Here is a 19,208-nt window from a genome sequence, read left to right as displayed (position 1 = left end):
GATTCAGGAGTGAAGCAGCTTTCTGCTGGACTGGAGAGTCCACACTGTGAACTGGAAACTCTCAGGTCAGAATAGAGCAGCTATAATCCTGTTGTACTGAACAATGACAATAAATATTAATTTGAATGATTCTGCATATCTGTAGGATTCTGGTACATATGTGATTAAAACATTGTGTTATCAACCTTTTATATTTCCAGTTTGTCAGGATGTTTGATCACAGAGGAAGGCTGTGCTTCTCTGGCCTCAGCTCTGAGGTCCAACCCCTCCCATCTGAGAGATCTGGACCTGAGTAACAACAACCTGCGGGATTCAGGAGTGAAGCAGCTTTCTGCTGAACTGGAGAGTACAAACTGTACACTGGAAACTCTCAGGTCAGAATAGAGCATCTACAGTTTCCCTGTCCTGAACAATGACAACAAAACTGGTTCTACATGCTGTTTTACATTCAGATTAATGTGTGTTGTCAATGTGTAATGTACAATCAACCGTTTTATATTTCCAGTCTGTCAGGATGTCTGATCACAGAGGAAGGCTGTGCTTCTCTGGCCTTATCTCTGCGCTCCAACCCCTCCCATCTGAGAGATCTGGACCTGAGTAACAACAACCTGCAGGATTCAGGAGTGAAGCAGCTTTCTGCTGGACTGGAGAGTCCACACTGTGGGCTGGAAACTCTCAGGTCAGAATAGAGCAGCTATAATCCTGTTGTACTGAACAATGACAATCAATATAAATGTTAATGATTCTGCATATATGTAGGATTCTGGTACATGTGTGATTAAAAACATTGTGTTTTCAACCTTTTTATATGTCCAGTCTGTCAGGATGTCTGATCACAGAGGAAGGCTGTGCTTCTCTGGCCACAGCTCTGCGCTACAACCCCTCCCATCTGAGAGAGCTGGACCTGAGCTACAATCATCCAGGAGACTCAGGAGATAAGTTACTGTCTGCTGGATTGAAGGATCCACACTGGAGACTGGACACTCTCAGGTAGGTGTAGAGAACTTTAAAATATAGATAAATGTACAAAAATGAAAGGAAGTGTGTTTTCTGTGAACTACAAATGGATTCATTCAAAGACTACATTTACCATGATCCTTTGTTTTCTTGTGGGTTTCTGTCCTGTTTGTTGGGTATGTTCAGTATGTTATGAGTGATGTAATCTAAACCAATCAGAGATCACTTTGGGGGAGGCAGACTGTAGCCACATGTGTGTGAGGAGAGCTGTGTGTGGGTGTGAAGTAGAAAACTAATGTTGAGGCTGAACAGTGTTTTTGTTTAGGAAGCTTCCTAACTGAGTGAAATGACCCAGAAGTATCTAAATGGCATCTATGACAAGAGCTGGTTGAATTCTCTAAATGCTAAGGAACCATGATTCAGTGCTTCCTTTCTAACCTCCTTTAGCACAGAGTACACCTGACCATCCTTTATGAAAGGAGAGGAGATAATACTGTCCCACAATTCCTTGTGGCAGCAATATTTAACACGACCAAGTGACGCAGCATTCACAAACTCAAACCATTAAACCCACATTAAATGTCCACAGTGGTCTCTGTGTCCTCTGTCCAAAGCTGTGTTCAACATGTTTAATAACTGGATTAACTAATATTAGGGGAGGGGAAATATATCCATTGTACGATGCATCACGATGCGGACGTAGTCGACTCTGCATCAATTCACAAAAGTCAAGAATCGATTATTTAAACGTTAGTTAATAACTTTATGTTGATGGTATGGACAGACAGGTCTCAGGTACGGACTAGGGCTGCAGCTATCCATTATCTTTGTAATCGATTATTCTATCAATTATTTAATCGATTAATCTAATAAATGATTTTGCCTCATTAAATAGTAAAACTAAAAATGAGAAAAAGGACAAAAAAGACAATCAAGTGGGTTTTATTCCAAACTAAACCCATTTATTGCATTTAACTTCAGTACCTTCTGAAACAAATACATGAACTTACTTTTAGTGGGACTGATTTTAATTTTTGCATCATTAGGCCGCCGTACATTTTAACCCTGTAAGACCCAGATATAGAAAAAAATGAGGAAAACATTTTTTGACCTCTCAGATATTGTTTTAGGAGGCATCTGATGTAGAAATGAAAGAGTTTTCAAATTTTTACATTTTAGTAAGTTTTTAGGGAAATGTTGGGAGCAGATTTCTGTATTTGTCACTTTGTCTGAACAGATATACAGAACATTTAAGCATTCATTTGCAGGGTTGATTGCTTACTTAGCCCCATAACAGTATATATCATCAGTAATAATCACACATCAATCATAATTTATTAATAAACAGTTATTGATAAAAATACTGTAAAATTTGTATTTACAAAACTTTTTCTTTTTCCATGAAATAGGAAGGAATGGAGGGAGGGAGGAAGGAAGGAAAGGAGGAAGGAAGGAAGGAAAGGAGGAAGAAAGGGAGGAAGGAAGGAAAGGAGGAAGAAGGAAGGAAAGGAGGGAGGAAGGAACGGGGAAAGAAGGAAAGGAGGGAGGAAGGAAGGAATGAAGGAAGGGAGGAAAGGAGGGAGGAAGGAAGTAAGGAGGGAGGAAGGAAAGAAGGTCAGACAAAAAGTAAGGGAGGAAGGACAGACGGAAGGAAGGAAAGGAGGAAGGGAGGGAGGAAGGAAGGAAGGTAGGATGGAGGCAGGGAGGAAGGAAGGAGGGAGGGAGGAAGGAACAGTCATACCAGACGGGGTCAGTCTGACCCGGGAGGAAACAGGAAGTGGATGAGTAGTTTCTAGTTTCAGACGTTAATATTTATACCGTAAGCTTTAATTTAAATAACTAAACTATCAAATACTACTAAAGTAATACTTCTACTAACAGAGTAATGTCACCTTCCTTCCTTCCTTCCTTCCTTCCTTCCTTCCTTCCTTCCTTCCTTCCTTCCTTTCCTCTAAAGTAAGTCTTCTACTAACAGAGTAATGTCACCTTCCTTCCTTCCTTCCTTCCTTCCTTCCTTCCTTCCTTCCTTCCTTTCCTCTAAAGTAAGTCTTCTACTAACAGAGTAATGTCACCTTCCTTCCTTCCTTCCTTCCTTCCTTCCTTCCTTCCTTCCTTTCCTCTAATGTAATTCTTCTACTAACAGAGTAATGTCACCTTCCTTCCTTCCTTCCTTCCTTTCCTCTAAAGTAAGTCTTCTACTAACAGAGTAATGTCACCTTCCTTCCTTCCTTCCTTCCTTCCTTCCTTCCTTCCTTCCTTTCCTCTAAAGTAAGTCTTCTACTAACAGAGTAATGTCACCTTCCTTCCTTCCTTCCTTCCTTCCTTCCTTCCTTCCTTTCCTCTAATGTAATTCTTCTACTAACAGAGTAATGTCACCTACCTTCCTTCCTTCCTTCCTTCCTCCCTTCCTTCCTTCCTTCCTTCCTTCTTCCTTCCTTCCTTCCTTCCTTCCCTCCTTCCATTCCTCTGCTGCTTTATTATCGGCTCTATTCTTTTCCTCCCTCCTTCCCTCCTTCCTTCTTCCTTCCTTCCTTCCTTTCCTTCCTTACCTCATTCTCTGTTTCTTTCCTCCCTCCTTCTCTCTTTCCTTCCTCCCTCCTTCCTTCCCTCCTTTCCTTCCTCTCTTCCGTCCGTCCTTCCTTCCTTCCTTCCCTCCTTCCTTTCCTCTGCTGCTTTATTGTGGGCTCTATTCTTCTCCTCCCTCCTTTCCTTCCTTCTTCCTTCCTTCCTTCCTTCCTTCCTTCCTTCCTTCCTTCCCTCCTTCCTCCCTTCCTTCCTTCCTTTCCTCTGCTGCTTTATTATCGGCTCTATTCTTCTCCTCCTTCCTTCTTCCTTCCTTCCTTCCTTTCCTTCCTTCATTCTTCCTTCCCTCCTTCCTTTCCTCTGCTGCTTTATTATCGGCTCTATTCTTCTCCTCCCTCCTTTCCTTCCTTCCTTTCCTTCCTTCTTCCTTCCTTCCTTCCTTCCCTCTGCTGCTTTATTATCGGCTCTATTCTTCTCCTCCCTCCTTTCCTTCCTTCCTTCCTTCCTTCCTTCCTTCCTTCCCTCTGCTGCTTTATTATCAGCTCTATTCTTCTCAGCCCTTCCTTCCTTCCTTCCTTCCTTCTTCCTTCCTTCCTTTCTTCTTTCCCTCCTTCCCTCCTTCCTTTCCTCTGCTGCTGTATTATTGGCTCTATTCTTCTTCTCCCTCCTTTCCTTCCTTCCTTCCTTCCTTCCTTCCTTCCTTCCTTCCTTCCTTCCTTCTTTCCTTCCTTCCTTCCTCCTTTCCTTCCTTCCTTCCTTCCTTCCTTCCTTCCTTCCTTTCCTCTGCTGCTTTATTATCTGCTCTATTCTTCTCCTCCCTCCCTTCCTTCCTTCCTTCCTTCCTTCCATCCTCCCTCCTTTCCTTCATTCTTCCTTCCCTCCTTCCTTTCCTCTGTTGCTTTCTTATTGGCTCTATTCTTCTCCTCCCTCCTTTCCTTCCTTCTTCCTTCCTTCCTTCCTTCCTTCCTTCCCTCCTTCCCTCCTTCCCTCCTTCCCTCCTTCCCTCCTTCCCTCCTTCCCTCCTTCCTCCCTCCTTTCCTTCATTCTTCCTTCCTTCCTTCCTTTCCTCTGCTGCTTTATTATCGACTCTATTCTTCTCCTCCCTCCTTTCCTTCCTCCTTCCTTCCCTCCTTCCTTCCTTCCTTCCCTCCCTTCCTTCCTTCCTCGCTCCTTCCTTCTCTCCTTTCCTTTCCTTCCTTCTTTCCTTCCCTCCTTCCCTCCTTCCTTTCCTCTGCTGCTTTATTATCGGCTCTATTCTTCTCCTCCCCTCCTTTCCTTCCTTCTTCCTTCCTTCCTTCCTTCCCTCCTTCCTTTCCTCTTCTGCTTTATTATCAGCTCTATTCTTCTCCTCCCTCCTTTCCTTCCTTCCTTCCCTCCTTTCCTTTCCTTTCCTTCCTCCTTCCTTCCCTCCTTCCTTCCCTCCTTCCTTCCTTCCTTCCCTCCCTTCCTTCCTTCATTCCCTCCTTTCGTTCCCTCCTTTCCTTTCCTTCCTTCTTTCCTTCCCTCCTTCCCTCCTTCCTTTCCTCTGCTGCTTTATTATCGGCTCTATTCTTCTCCTCCCCTCCTTTCCTTCCTTCCTTCCCTCCTTCCTTTCCTCTGCTGCTTTATTATCAGCTCTATTCTTCTCCTCCCTCCTTTCCTTCCTTCCTTCCTTCCTTTCCTTCCTTCTTCCTTCTTCCTTCCCCCCTTCCTCCTTTCCTTTCCTTCCCCCCTTCCTTCCCTCCTTCCTTCTCTCTGCTGCTGTTCTGACCTGTTTATGAATCCAGCGAGCAGAATCACTGGATGGGATTTAAGCTCACACTGCTCAGACCTTTATTCATGTTTAAAGCAGCTGGAGATAAATAATAACCTGCAGCAGAGACTTCATATAGACCAGAGGAGTCAAACTCATCTTCATTCAAGGGCCGGATCATTAAAAGGAAGGAAGGAAGGAAGGAAGGAAGGAAGGAAGGAAGGAAGGACGGAAGGAAGGAAGGAAGGAAGGAAGAGATTTGCAGGGTTGATTGCTTACTTAGCCCCATAACAGTATATATCATCAGTAATAATCACACATCAATTATAATTTATTAATAAACAGTTATTGATAAAAATACTGGAAAAATTGTATTTACAAAACTTTTTCTTTTTGCCACTTCTTAGCCATGTTCACTTTCAATGTGGTTTGAATGAAGGTTGTCTCAGTCCCAGTCTATGTTGACTAGCAGTGATAGTATTCTGCTCTCTACTTATCATACTAAAAGGAACACATGCATCCCCCCAGAGCACTTACAGGTTCACATTCAGGACCATTGGCAAGGTGCTACTTCAGCAAACCCTCAGAAAAATAGCTCAGGATCATTTAGAAGTTAAAAAACTGAAAATCACATTTAAAACTTGAAAGAAGAAAAGAAGGACAGAAGAAAAAAGGAAGGAAAGAAGGAACAGTCATAACAGACGGGGTCAGTCTGACCCAGGAGGAAACAGGAAGTTTAATAAAAGGAACAAATAAATCACTAGATTAAATATAAAATGCTCCTTTTGTCTCCTTTTGATATTGAAGTGATGACTGGCTCTATCCTCAGGACAACATGCAGAGATCAATATTTAATCTAGTGATTTATCATGTGGGAGGACATATTTGTTCATCACATCTTCTTCTTCAGGTCTTTTCCTCTCAGACTTCAGTGAAAGAATCCAGCAGACAGTTGAGACAGATGAGTTTCAGCCTGTTTCTGTGTCACTCTGACAAACTGAGGAACACTGCTTCATGTTGAACAGCAGTTAGGACTCATGTTGGATAGAAAATCATTCTGACTGTGTTTCTTCCTCCAGGGTGGACCATGGTGGAGAGCAGTGGTTAAAACCTGGTGTGAAGAAGTGTAAGTGTGGATTGAATTTGATTCATGACAACTAAACAGCACACAGTCAGTTTCTCTTTAAATACAAAGTTGGTCTTTGTGGTATTTATTCATTAAAACATTACTGACAAAATGTGTCATCATGAAACTTTATAGAAATGAACAACAGATCAGAAGTTAAACAGAGAATAAATCCATCAGGTGTGTCAGATGATAAACTGCTGCTGTGTTGTTTCTTCTTCTCTTCATCAGATTTCTGTGAACTCACACTGGACACAAACACAGCACACAGAAAACTCAAACTGTCTGATAACAACAGGAAGGTGACAGATGTGAAGGAGGATCAGTCATATCCTGATCATCCAGACAGATTTGACCCCTACGTTCAGCTGCTGTGTAGTAATGTTCTGACTGGTCGCTGTTGCTGGGAGGTCGAGTGGAGAGGAGGAGTTGCTATATCAGTGAGTTACAGAAGAATCAACAGGAAAGGAAACAGTGAAGACTGTTTGTTTGGATTTAACGATCAGTCCTGGAGTCTGATCTGCTCTGATGATGGTTACTCTGTCCGTCACAATAACAGAGAAACATCCATCTCCTTGTCCTCCTCCTCCTCCTCCTCCTCCTCTGTCTCTAACAGAGTAGCAGTGTATGTGGACTGTCCTGCTGGCACTCTGTCCTTCTACAGAGTCTCCTCTGACACACTGATCCACCTCCACACCTTCAACACTACATTCACTGAACCTCTGTATGCTGGGTTTGCGTCTTGTCGTCTTGGTTCCTCAGTGTCTGTGTGTCCTCTGTCTGAGTGAGAGTCTCTTCCTGTGTGTGAAGATGTAAATAAATAACTTTGAGAAGTTTGAGTAACATTATTTTCATTGCTGGTTAAAATTCAAGCAGAAGCAAACACAACGAGCTTCTGTAACATTGATCTGATTATTAAAATAAAAACCAGTTTGAACTTGAAGCTTTTGGTTTTCTGTTTGTTTTTGACACCAGCAGGACTCCGTACATCTCAGCTCTCTGTTTTTACTTTATTGAACAACAGCAGAATATACAAACATACAGGTAAACATTAATATCAGTTAAATATGTAATAATATGAGGAAATGAACAACATGAGAGGAAATATTAAAGTCATTACATTAAAATAAATAGATGAATAAAATAAATAATCAGCATTCAGATATATTTAGTCAGTATAGCCGATAATATATTTATTCTTTTTTATTATTAACTTGAGAGTTCAGTTTAGGATTAAAGATGAGATCTTACATGAAGATTTAAACAATTTAGTTTGTGAATAAAAAACTTTTATTCCTCTGGGTTACCATGGTTACCACGGTAGCAAACGATAGCGATACTGGTTGAGACCAGATCAGTCCAAACAGTTTTAGATATTTAAAACAATCAGTGAGAAATAGTTTGTGTATGTTTTATGTTAGATTTTAAAGTGGACTTATTATTATTTATTAAAGGTTTAATGATCAGGGACAATGCACATGAATAAAACATTTGAACACATGTAAACATGAATTAGCCAAAAGGCTATTTTACATCTGCTGTCCCTGGACTGATGTTAAGTATTCAGCCTCAAAGAATATAAAAAGATTTAGTTTGAAGCATAAAAGTTATACATTAAAAAATAAGAAGACTAAATCTGAATAAAGATGAAAAAGCAGAAAACAATGCATTCATATTACTGAATCATCACTCACATTATGAAACTATCAGTGGTGGACAGTAACAAAGTAAATTCACTTGAGTATTATTTTTGGGGAGATACTTTTACTTTCACTACATTTGAAGGACAAATATTGTACTTTTTACTCCACTACATTTCTATCGATGCTCTCGTTACTCTCTACTGTTGAGTAGTAATTCTGAGAAAATAAACTGTCTCTGCTGATTTGCTTATGGTTAGTCTTTGTCATATAGCCGTACTACGTCATATATCCGTACCTGTACTACGTCATATAGCCGTACCTGTACTACGTCATATATCCGTACCTGTACTACGTCATGCCATATGAAGACATGGAGGAAGAAACTGGAGAAACTCCCACTTGGCACCCGTGGCCTTATCTCAAACCCATTTTTGTCACAAAAACTGATTCATTTCAGTTTAAATGTTTGTTGTACTTACCACAAACAAATTATATCACGGCCTACAAAAACTGTTGCAGTCCAGTTGAATGATTAAGTTGACTTCCTGTTCATGTTTTTTATACAATTTGTATCAAAGAGTCCAAGGTAGGGGTCATGGTTGGGGGGGGGGGTCATGGTTGGGGGTTAGAGTCCAAGGTAGGGGTTAGGTGTGTTGAAATATAACTACTGTACAATATGAAGACATTTCATTTGTTGTTTATTTTTGAGCTATAAACAGTCTGGAGCAGAATCACATCAGTGTATTGTATAATGACAATAAAACTACTTTCCTGTATTTCCTGAGATATTTTAAAATACTTTTACTAAATACTTTAGTACTTTTACTTCAGTAATATTTTGACTGAGCTACTTTTACTTGTATTGGAGTAATATTTGACAATGAGTATCTGTACTTTTACTAAGTAGTGAAGTTGTGTACTTTGTCCACCTCTGGAAACTATAAGAGACACAATAAACATCATCCATGACGTCATGTTTACTATTTAAAGTGTGGGTGACGTCACTCAGCGCGCCTGTGGGCGGGGCGTCGGGTTTCTCTTCCTGTGTGTGAGCAGGTGAGACACACCTGAGCAGCAGCAGACAGCAGCAGACGCTTTCATCACTTTGTCTTTTAAACTTTACTTCATATTTTACATTAAAGTGATCCGCGCGGAGCGGCAGCGCGAGACCGGAAACCGGAGCTACAGACGAGAGTCCGTGCACGCGCAGCAGCTGACGGCAGGTGAGTCCACCTCAGGACCCGCAGGTTCTCAACCTGGGCTCTGGGCCCCAACAGGGCCGCGAGGTGATCAACAGGAGAAATCAATAAGATCAAAGTGGATTATTGATCTGCTATCAGTAAACAGGATGTTACTGTCTAAATATCAAATCACTTTCTAACAAACACTGCTAGTTAAAACTTTATTTAACTCTTAATCTGTCTTGAAGTGAGTGCTCATGGGAAATGTAGTCCACTGATTAATGTCTGTGTTCAGTTTAATGTGAAGTCAGTTAATCAATCATCAATCTATCAATCTTTATTGATAAAGCTCCAGATCACAACTAAAGTCATCTGAAGGCTCTTTACTCTCAGAGCAGCTCAGACTGTTTCATGTGTTTGAAACTGAACTCAAAGTTTAGTTTTTTTCTCAGACGCTGAATCAGGATCAGTTTATTGATCGATCACTTCATTGATGAGCGTTTATTGATCAGTTCAACTCTAATCTAACTAATCTACCAGCTGGTAAATGACTGATGAATGGATTAATGGCAGCAGCTGTAGTTTAATCAACATGATGTTCTTTGAAGAGATTAAAGTCTCTAAAGTCCAGAATCAGCTGATCAGAGACAGAAGCTGTGTGACATCACTGTGACATCACTATGACATCACTGTCTCCAGGTGGGCAGGCTCCTCCCATCGCAGGTGGTGAGGTGGTGGTTCAGCCTGGAGAGACGCTGACGCTCAACGGCATCGAGAACGTTTCCTTCCTCTCACACGGCAGTGAAATGTCTCCTTCCTCTTCCTCCTCTCCCTCCTCCTCCTCCTCTTCCTCCTCTCCCTCCCTCCTCCTCCTCTCCCTCCTCTTCCTCCTGCTGCGGCCCGGCGGCGGAGCGGCAGAGGACTCGGCCTGCAGCGGTGCTTTCCGCTCTGGTCAGAAGGACTTCGTGCTGGACGCAGAGGACGCAGTGAAGGAGGGAGCGGTTCTGCTCTCCAGCACACACGCTCTCTCTGCAGAGGCGTGCAGGCTGGCGTGCTGCCAGGACGCTCGCTGCAACGTAGCGCTGATGGAGCCGCGCCGCAGCGCAGCGGCAGACGCTCACACCTGCGTCCTCTTCGACTGCGTCCACAGGAACCGCTTCGTGTGCAGGTTCGTGAACCAGGTCGGATACCTGAGCTACATCCTGGGGTCCGTGTACGCGCAGCACCTGGCAGGACCGCAGGCGGCAGGTGAGTCCACCTCAGGACCCGCAGGTTCTCAACCTGGGCTCTGGGCCCCAACAGGGCTGCCAGGTGATCAACAGGAGAAATCAATAAGATCAAAGTGGATTATTGATCTGCTATCAGTAAACAGGATGTTACTGTCTAAATATCAAATCACTTTCTAACAAACACTGCTAGTTAAAACTTTATTTCATCTGTCTGTTCTTGATGAGTCTTTTAGTTTGTCGTCAACACAAAGATCTTCAGTTTACTGTCATCACTGTGACATCACTGTGACATCACTGTCTCCAGGTGGGCAGGCTCCTCCCATCGCCATCGCAGGTCGTGACGTTGTCGTTCAGCCCGGAGAGACGCTGACGCTCAACGGCATCGAGAGTCTGCCGCTGGACGACGCTCACATCAGCACCTACAGCTGGAAACAGAAGGACGGAGCGGCCGGCGTCACCATGGAGGTAAAACACCCACAACCTGCTGAGCCCAGTGTCCTATGGTGTAACTCAGTGTCCTATGGTGAACCCAGTGTCCTATGGTGAACCCAGTGTCCTATGGTGAACCCAGTGTCCTATGGTGTAACCCAGTGTTCTATGGTGTAACCAGTGTCCTATGGTGAACCCAGTGATGATCCAGTTTTCTCTTATTGATCTTTTTTTAATATATTGATTACATTGAACTGGGCGTAACCTCCATGATGTCTTGCTGTGGAGTTCAGTCTGAATTTATCTAGCAACAAAAATACTAAATGTACATTTTAACAAACCTGATGGCTTCCTTCCTTCCTTCCTTCCTTCCTTCCTTCCTTCCTTCCTTCCTTCCTCCTTTCCTTTCTTCTGCCCCCTTCCATCCTTCCCTCCTCCCTTCCTTCCACCCTTCCTTCTTTCCCTCCTCCCTTCCTTCCTTCCTTCCTTCTTCCCTCCCTTCCTTCCTTCCTCCCTTCCTTCCTCCATCTCTTCCATATCCTTCCCTCCTTCCCTTCCTTCCTTCTTCCCTCCCTTCCCTCCTTCCTCCCTCCCTCCCTTCCTCCCTTCATTGAACTGGGCGTAACCTCCATGATGTCTTGCTGCGGAGTTCAGTCTGAATTTATCTAGAAAACCAACAAAAATACTAAATGTACATTTTAACAAACCTGATGCTGCTTTTAAATCTAGTTTAACTGATTTATGGATTCATCATCTCACCAACTCTTATTACTACTGAGCCTTATTCCTCCTGTTCAGACTCAGTTTATACTACTAGTCAGTATAAACAGGAGGAACCTGGTTACTTTATAGATTAGTAGTTTAGTTTAATCTTCCCGACCCTGAGTGACTGATCGTCCTGTGTGTTATTGATTGTGTTCCTGTAGCAGACTGATCTACCTGACCAGGTGCGGCTCTCCAACCTGCAGCCGGGCTCATACGTCTTCCAGCTGACCGTCACCGACTCCAACGACCAATCGGACGACGCCGAGGTCACCGTCCTCGTGCTCGACCCGGAGCAGTCCAGCAGTAAGTGCTCATGGGAAATGTAGTCCACTGATTAATGTCTGTGTGCAGTTTAATGTGAAGTCAGTTAATCAATCATCAATCTATCAATCTTTATTGATAAAGCTCCAGATCACAATAAAGTCATCTGAAGGCTCTTTACTCTCAGAGCAGCTCAGACTGTTTCATGTGTTTGAAACTGAACTCAAAGTTTAGTTTCTTCTCAGACGCTGAATCAGGATCAGTTTATTGATCGATCACTTCATTGATGAGCGTTTATTGATCAGTTTATTGATCAGTTAAACTCTGCAGATGAAGACACAATCAGTTCGTCTGCTGAGAGTTTCAAAGTTCAGTCGAGTGAATCAGTGTTTGTGTTTTCACGCCTGTGATCCTCAGCTCAAACCGGTCCGACTGGAAAAGCTGAAACACACACACACACACAGAGACACACACAGATACACACACATACACATACACAGACACACACACACACAGACACACACAGAGACACATACACACATACACACACACACAGAGACACACACACACACACATACACACACACACATACCTACACACACACACACACACATACACACACACATACACATACACATACACACACACATACACATACACATACACACACACACATACCTACACACACACACACACGCCCATTCAACAGAAACTAAAGCAGCTCTGTGAGGCTTTATTATTTTATGTCGTCTTGACTCGACAGCTGAGATGAGTCACATGACTGACATGTAAATACATGTTGTTACCACACACAAACACACACCTCACACACACACGCACACATACCTCAAACATACACACCTCACACACACACACACACACACACACACACACACACACACACACACACACACACCCTACTGAGGGTTAACACTCTGTTCTCCAGTATCGACCAAAGCTGTGATCTCATAATTGAAGCTCTTTACATTCTTGTCTTTGTCAGTTGAAGTTTTGATTCAGATGTTTTCCAGCTGCTGCGTCTGTCACTCAAACTGATTATTAAGACTTTATGTTTCCTTTTAGATGCTTTCACAACACTACGTTATATTTATGGTCTGATCTCAATATGCAAATTAGCTGCAACTAACAGACAGACAACAAACAACTTCTAACAAGCTGCTGGTAAACTTCTACTGTCACATGACCTCGTCTGTCCTATCAGAGTATTGTCTGGCTCTGTGTCACATGACCTCCTCTGTCCTATCAGAGTACTGTCTGGCTCTGTGTCACATGACCTCCTCTGTCCTATCAGAGTACTGTCGGGCTCCGGTGAAGGTGGGTCCGTGCCGCGCTGCGTTTCCTCGCTGGCGTTACGACGCTGCGACGGGCGACTGCGTGCAGTTTGTGTTCGGAGGCTGTAAATCAAACAACAACAACTTCCTGTCCAAAGCCGAATGTTTGTCCGCCTGCAAAGGAGTCAAAGGTAACACACACCTGACAGTACACACAGGTAACACACACCTGACAGTACACACAGGTAACACACACAGGTAACACACACCTGACAGTACACACAGGTAACACACACAGGTAACACACACCTGACACTACACACAGGTAACACACACAGGTAACACACACCTGACAGTACACACAGGTAACACACACCTGACAGTACACACAGGTAACACACAGGTAACACACACCTGACAGTACACACAGGTAACACACACCTGACAGTACAGAAACTTCCTGTTGTATTAATAGTGTGTGTGTGTGTGTGTGTGTGTGTGTGTGTGTGTGTGTCCACAGTGACATCAGAGAGAGCCGTCCCTCTGCCCGCTGCAGGTCAGTCCCTCAATGCTCTTCATCTCATCTTTACAGCATGTTGAGGATCTAAAAGATATAAAACTATGTGTGTGTGTGTGTGTGTGTGTGTGTGTGTGTGTGTGTGTGTGTGTGTGTGTGTGTGTGTGTGTGCGCGCAGAGGTGTGTGGGTCTGCGTGTCTTCCTGGTCAGCTGGTCTGCGGCGGCGGCTGCTGTTTGGACAGAAGTCTGGAGTGTGACGGCACGGCGCAATGCAGCGACGGATCGGATGAAAACCACTGCAGCAAATGTAACACACACAACACACACACACACACACACACACACACCCATCGGCGGTCACTTGAAACGAGTATGACTGTCCTCTGCATGGAGTCGTCTACTTGTGGGTCTTCTGGTGGGCATAGAGGCCGGTCCATGTGTTGACATGGGACAGTGGTAGGTGGGTTGTGGGCATTGGTAGTGGTTGTGGTAGTGGGTTGTTGGTTGTGGTAGTGGGTAGTGGTAGTTTGTTGTGGTAGTGGGTAGTGGTAGTTTGTTGTGGTAGTGGGTAGTGGTAGTTTGTTGTGGTAGTGGATAGTGGTAGTGGGTTGTGGTAGTGGGTTGGGGTAGTGGTAGTGGGTTGTGGGTAGTTTGTTGTGGTAGTGGGTAGTGGTAGTGGTAGTGGTAGTGGGTTGGGGTAGTTTGTTGTGGTAGTGGTAGTGGGTAGTGGTAGTGGGTTGGGGTAGTTTGTTGTGGTAGTGGTAGTGGGTTGTGGTAGTGGTAGTGGTAGTGGGTTAGGGTAGTGGTAGTGGGTTGTGGTAGTGGGTTGGGGTAGTGGGTAGTGGGTTGAGGTAGTGGGTAGTGGTAGTGGGTAGTGGGTTGAGATAGTGGGTAGTGGGTAGTGGGTTGAGGTAGTGGGTAGTGGTAGTGGGTTGGGGTAGTGGGTAGTGGTAGTGGTAGTGGGTAGTTTGTTGTGGTAGTGGGTAGTGGTAGTGGGTTGTGGTAGTGGTAGTGGTAGTGGTAGTGGGTAGTGGGTAGTGGTAGTGGGTTGTGGTAGTGGGTAGTGGTAGTTGTAGTGGGTTGTGGGTAGTTTGTTGTGGTAGTGGTAGTGGGTAGTGGTAGTGGGTTGTGGTAGTGGGTTGGGGTAGTGGGTAGTGGTAGTGAGTAGTGAGTAGTGGTAGTGGGTAGTGGGTTGTGGGTAGTGGTAGTGGGTAGTGGGTTGTGGTAGTGGGTAGTGGTAGTGGTTGTGGTAGTGGGTAGTGGTAGTGGTAGTGGTAGTGGGACAGTGGTTGTGGGTTGGGGTAGTGGTAGTGGTAGTGGTAGTGGGACAGTGGTAGTGGGTTGTGGTAGTTTGTTGTGGTAGTGGTAGTGGGTTGGGGTAGTGGTAGTGGGTTGGGGTAGTGGTAGTGGGTTGGGGTAGTTTGTTGTGGTAGTGGTAGTGGGTTGGGGTAGTTTGTTGTGGTAGTGGTAGTGGGTTGGGGTTGTGGTAGTGGGTTGGGGTAGTGGTAGTGGGTTGTGGGTAGTGGTAGTGGGTAGTGGGTAGTGGGTAGTTGGTAGTAGGTTGGGGTAGTGGGTAGTGGTAGTGGTAGTGGGTAGTGGTAGTGGGTAGTGGTAGTGGGTAGTGGTAGTGGGTTGTGGTAGTGGGTAGTGGTAGTGGGTTGGGGTAGTGGGTAGTGGGTTGTGGTCGTGCTGGAGGCTTTTCCTGTCTTTCCTTGCGAAGCTGTCGTTTTGTGGCTGTCATTCCATCACCAAGTAGCCTCAGGATTCTGATGTATTTGGGCAGCCGTACCTCGCAGTATGTTCCATAGAGCCTGGCCATCTACTGTATCAAAGGCCTTTGTCAGGTCTATGGAGGCCATGTACAAAGGCAGCTTGTGCTCACGGCATTTCTCCTGGAGTTGGCGGGCTGTGAAGATCATATCTGCTGTGCCTCTAGATGGACGAAAGCCGCACTGTGATTCTGGGAGTATTTCCTCAGACAGTGGCAGTAGACGATTAGCGAGAACACCAGCAAGTACTTTGCCAGTTGTTGACAGGAGTGAGATGCCTCTGTAGTTTCCACAATCAGCTTTGTCCCCCTTCTTAAATATGGTGACGATCAGAGCATCCCTGAGCTCTGAGGGGAGTTCTTCCTCTTCCCAGACCTTCAGAAGGAGGGCATGGAGGCAGCACAGGAGTTCTGCTCCACCTTCCTTTAGGACCTCCGCTGGGATCCCATCTGGACCGGTGGCCCTGTTGTTCTTCAGGCTCCTGATGGCATCTTGGACCTCGGATAAGGTGGGAGGTTCCCCCATGTCTTCCCTGATGGGATGTGACAGATGAAATTTGATTGAGTTGCAGTGTTACGGTTGAGGAGATCCTGGAAGTGCTTTCTCCATCGCTTGTTAATGGACTCGTTGTCCTTCAGCAGCTCCTGTACGTCCTGGCAGGTGTCGAGGCAAGTGGACTTAAGCAGGTTCCAGTGCTCTTTGATGTTCTCTGGGTATTCCTGTTTGAGACTATCTGCAAGAGAAGCCTGAAGCTGCTGCTGGGTGGCAGTTTCATTCAGGCTTTCAAGGTTTAGTCTCTGCTGGCTCTGCTTCTTCTGCAATCTCCTCTTCCTCTTGAGTTTGATGGACATCGTGGATCATATAAGGCGGTGATCTGTCCAGCAGTCGTCAGAGTTGATCATGGCCTTAGTGATGTTAACATCACGCTGATCCCTGGTTCTAACAATGACATAATCGATGAGATGCCACTGTTTGGAACGAGGGTGTCTCCATGAAGCCTTGAATTTGTTCTTCTGGAGAAAGATGGTGTTAGTGATGGTAAGATCGTACTGAGCACATTTGCTGAGAAGCAGAACTCCGTTGGAGTTGATGTTTCCAATGCCTTCCTTGCCAATGGTGCCCTTCCAGAGGTGGTGGTCTCGGCCGACTCTGGCATTGAAATCTCCCAGAAGAATGATCTTGTCTTCCTTGGGGATTTTTGACAGTGTCTCATCCAGACAGGCATAGAAAGTCTCTTTCATTTCCTCATTGGGAACAAGGGTAGGCGCATAGGCACTTACGACTGTTGCCATCTGGTTGTTGGCAAGCACCAACACGGAGAGTCATCAGACGCTCACTGATTCCCACAGGGAGTTCAGAGAGGTGACTGATCAGTTGGTCCCTAATGGCAAACCCAACCCCATGGATCCTGAGCTCATCTGCTGCTTTTCCTTTCCAGAAGAAAGTGGAGCCACCCTTCTCCTCCTTCAGATGGCCTTCCTCTGCCCGTCGAGTTTCTGAGAGAGCAGCTATGTCAATCCGGCATCTCCTCAGTTCTCTAGCAATGACGGCGGTTCTCCTCTCCGGCCTGTCACTGGTTGCACCGTCCATCAGTGTGCGCACATTCCAGGCTCCAAAATTCATAGTTCTGTGTTTCTGACCGTATATTGGTGATCCCTCTGAACGCGGTAATCCAGACGGGAGGTTTGAGGCAGGCTATGTTTAGGGCACCTGTTCTAGCCCCTTCCCTGTCAAGGGTGAGCAGAGTGGATCCTAAAAAGGGCTGCTCAGTCGTGGATGTAGCTACCGAAGGGCTCTTTCTGCCTCGGTCCAAGAGTCCAGTGGTCATCTGGCATCCACCGCCTGATGTGCCAGCTTGTGACTAAGGGCTTCCAGTCTTCACAATCCGGCCCCGTCGCCGCTTACTGGTCACCACAGGACTTAACCCGGGATGTTAGGTGGATTCCCTTGAAACAGACACACACACACACACACACACACACACACACACACACACACCACAGCATTGACCTTCCTCCTCCTCTTCCTCAGTGAATCAGACCTTCTCTCGGCTGCTGAGCATCGATGTGAACCAGAGGAAAGGTCAGTGTGATTCTCTGTCTGAGCCAACAGGCTACATGCTAACCCCCCCCCCCCCTCCCAGCTCGGTGCTAACAGGCTACATGCTAACTGTGCCCCCCCCCCAGCTCGGTGCGCGGAGCCCCCCCGCACCGGCCCCTGCAGAGCCAGTCACACCCGCTGGTACTACGACCCTCTGAACAGGAAGTGCCTCCGCTTCACCTTCGGAGGCTGCGACGGAAACGACAACAACTTCGAAACCATCGAGAAGTGCAGCGAAACCTGCGACGGAGTGACGGGTACTAGTACACACTAACATAGTACTAGTACACACTTTACACAGTACTAGTACACACTTTACATAGTACTAGTACACACTTTACACAGTACTAGTACACACTTTATACAGTACTAGTACACACTTTACATAGTACTAGTACACACTTTACACAGTACTAGTACACACTTTACATAGTACTAGTACACACTTTACACAGTACTAGTACACACTTTACATACTACTAGTACACACTTTACATAGTACTAGTACACACTTTACATACTACTAGTACACACTTTACATAGTACTAGTACACACTTTATACAGTACTAGTACACGCTTTATACAGTACTAGTACACACTTTACATAGTACTAGTACACACTTCACATAATACTAGTACACACTTTACATAGTACTAGTACACACTTTATACAGTACTAGTACACGCTTTATACAGTACTAGTACACACTTTACATAGTACTAGTACACACTTTACATAATACTAGTACACACTTTACATAGTACTAGTACACACTTTATGCAGTACTAGTACACACTTTATGCAGTACTAGTACACACTTTACACAGTACTAGTACACACTTTATACAGTACTAGTACACACTTTACATAGTACTAGTACACACTTTATACAGTACTAGTACACGCTTTATACAGTACTAGTACACACTTTATATAGTACAAATACACACTTTACATAGTACTAGTACACACTTTATACAGCACTAGTACACACTTTACATAGTACTAGTACACACTTTACATAGTACTAGTATACACTTTACATAGTACTAGTACACACTTTACATAGTACTAGTACACACTTTATACAGTACTAGTACACACTTTACATAGTACTAGTACACACTTTATACAGCACTAGTACACACTTTACATAGTACTAGTACACACTTACATAGTACTAGTACACACTTTACATAGTACTAGTACACACTTTACATAGTACTAGTATACACTTTATGCAGTACTAGTACTGATTGGTCCGTGTTCTGTGTGCAGAGCGTCACGTGTTTTCTAGAGGAATGTTTGAACGCTTCGAAGAAGAAGAAGACGACGATGACTCAGGTGAGACATGATGATGATGATGATGGTGGTGATGAAGGTGATGATGATGATGGTGGTGGTGATGATGATGATGATGGTGGTGGTGGTGATGAAGGTGATGGTGGTGGTGATGATGATGGTGGTGGTGGTGGTGATGGTGGTGATGATGATGATGATGGTGGTGATGATGATGGTGGTGGTGATGATGGTGGTGGTGGTGGTGATGGTGATGATGATGATGATGGTGGTGATGGTGATGATGATGATGGTGGTGATGATGATGGTGGTGATGGTGATGAAGGAGATGATGATGGTGGTGGTGATGATGATGATGGTGGTGGTGGTGGTGATGGTGATGA

General features: G+C 44.7%; 1 protein-coding gene across 1 annotated transcript in view; it reads left to right on the top strand.

The window, feature by feature from the left end:
• Positions 1-1,733: 1,733 nt before the first annotated feature.
• Positions 1,734-19,208, top strand: part of LOC128377446 (kunitz-type protease inhibitor 1-like) — an 18,418-nt gene continuing 943 nt past the window's right edge. Inside the window, exons 1-12 of the mRNA XM_053337398.1 lie at positions 1,734-1,752; positions 9,124-9,204; positions 9,862-9,963; positions 10,075-10,410; positions 10,696-10,856; positions 11,747-11,888; positions 13,159-13,329; positions 13,659-13,694; positions 13,834-13,962; positions 17,456-17,506; positions 17,611-17,781; positions 18,805-18,870. Coding sequence (XP_053193373.1) covers positions 1,734-1,752; positions 9,124-9,204; positions 9,862-9,963; positions 10,075-10,410; positions 10,696-10,856; positions 11,747-11,888; positions 13,159-13,329; positions 13,659-13,694; positions 13,834-13,962; positions 17,456-17,506; positions 17,611-17,781; positions 18,805-18,870 — 1,465 coding nt within the window. The remainder of the gene's footprint in view (positions 1,753-9,123; positions 9,205-9,861; positions 9,964-10,074; positions 10,411-10,695; positions 10,857-11,746; positions 11,889-13,158; positions 13,330-13,658; positions 13,695-13,833; positions 13,963-17,455; positions 17,507-17,610; positions 17,782-18,804; positions 18,871-19,208) is intronic.

This window comes from Scomber japonicus, chromosome 17 (assembly GCF_027409825.1).
Source record: "Scomber japonicus isolate fScoJap1 chromosome 17, fScoJap1.pri, whole genome shotgun sequence".
In the NCBI taxonomy this organism is placed as follows: Eukaryota; Metazoa; Chordata; class Actinopteri; order Scombriformes; family Scombridae; genus Scomber; species Scomber japonicus.
This window is presented reverse-complemented; position numbering and strand designations above follow the sequence as displayed.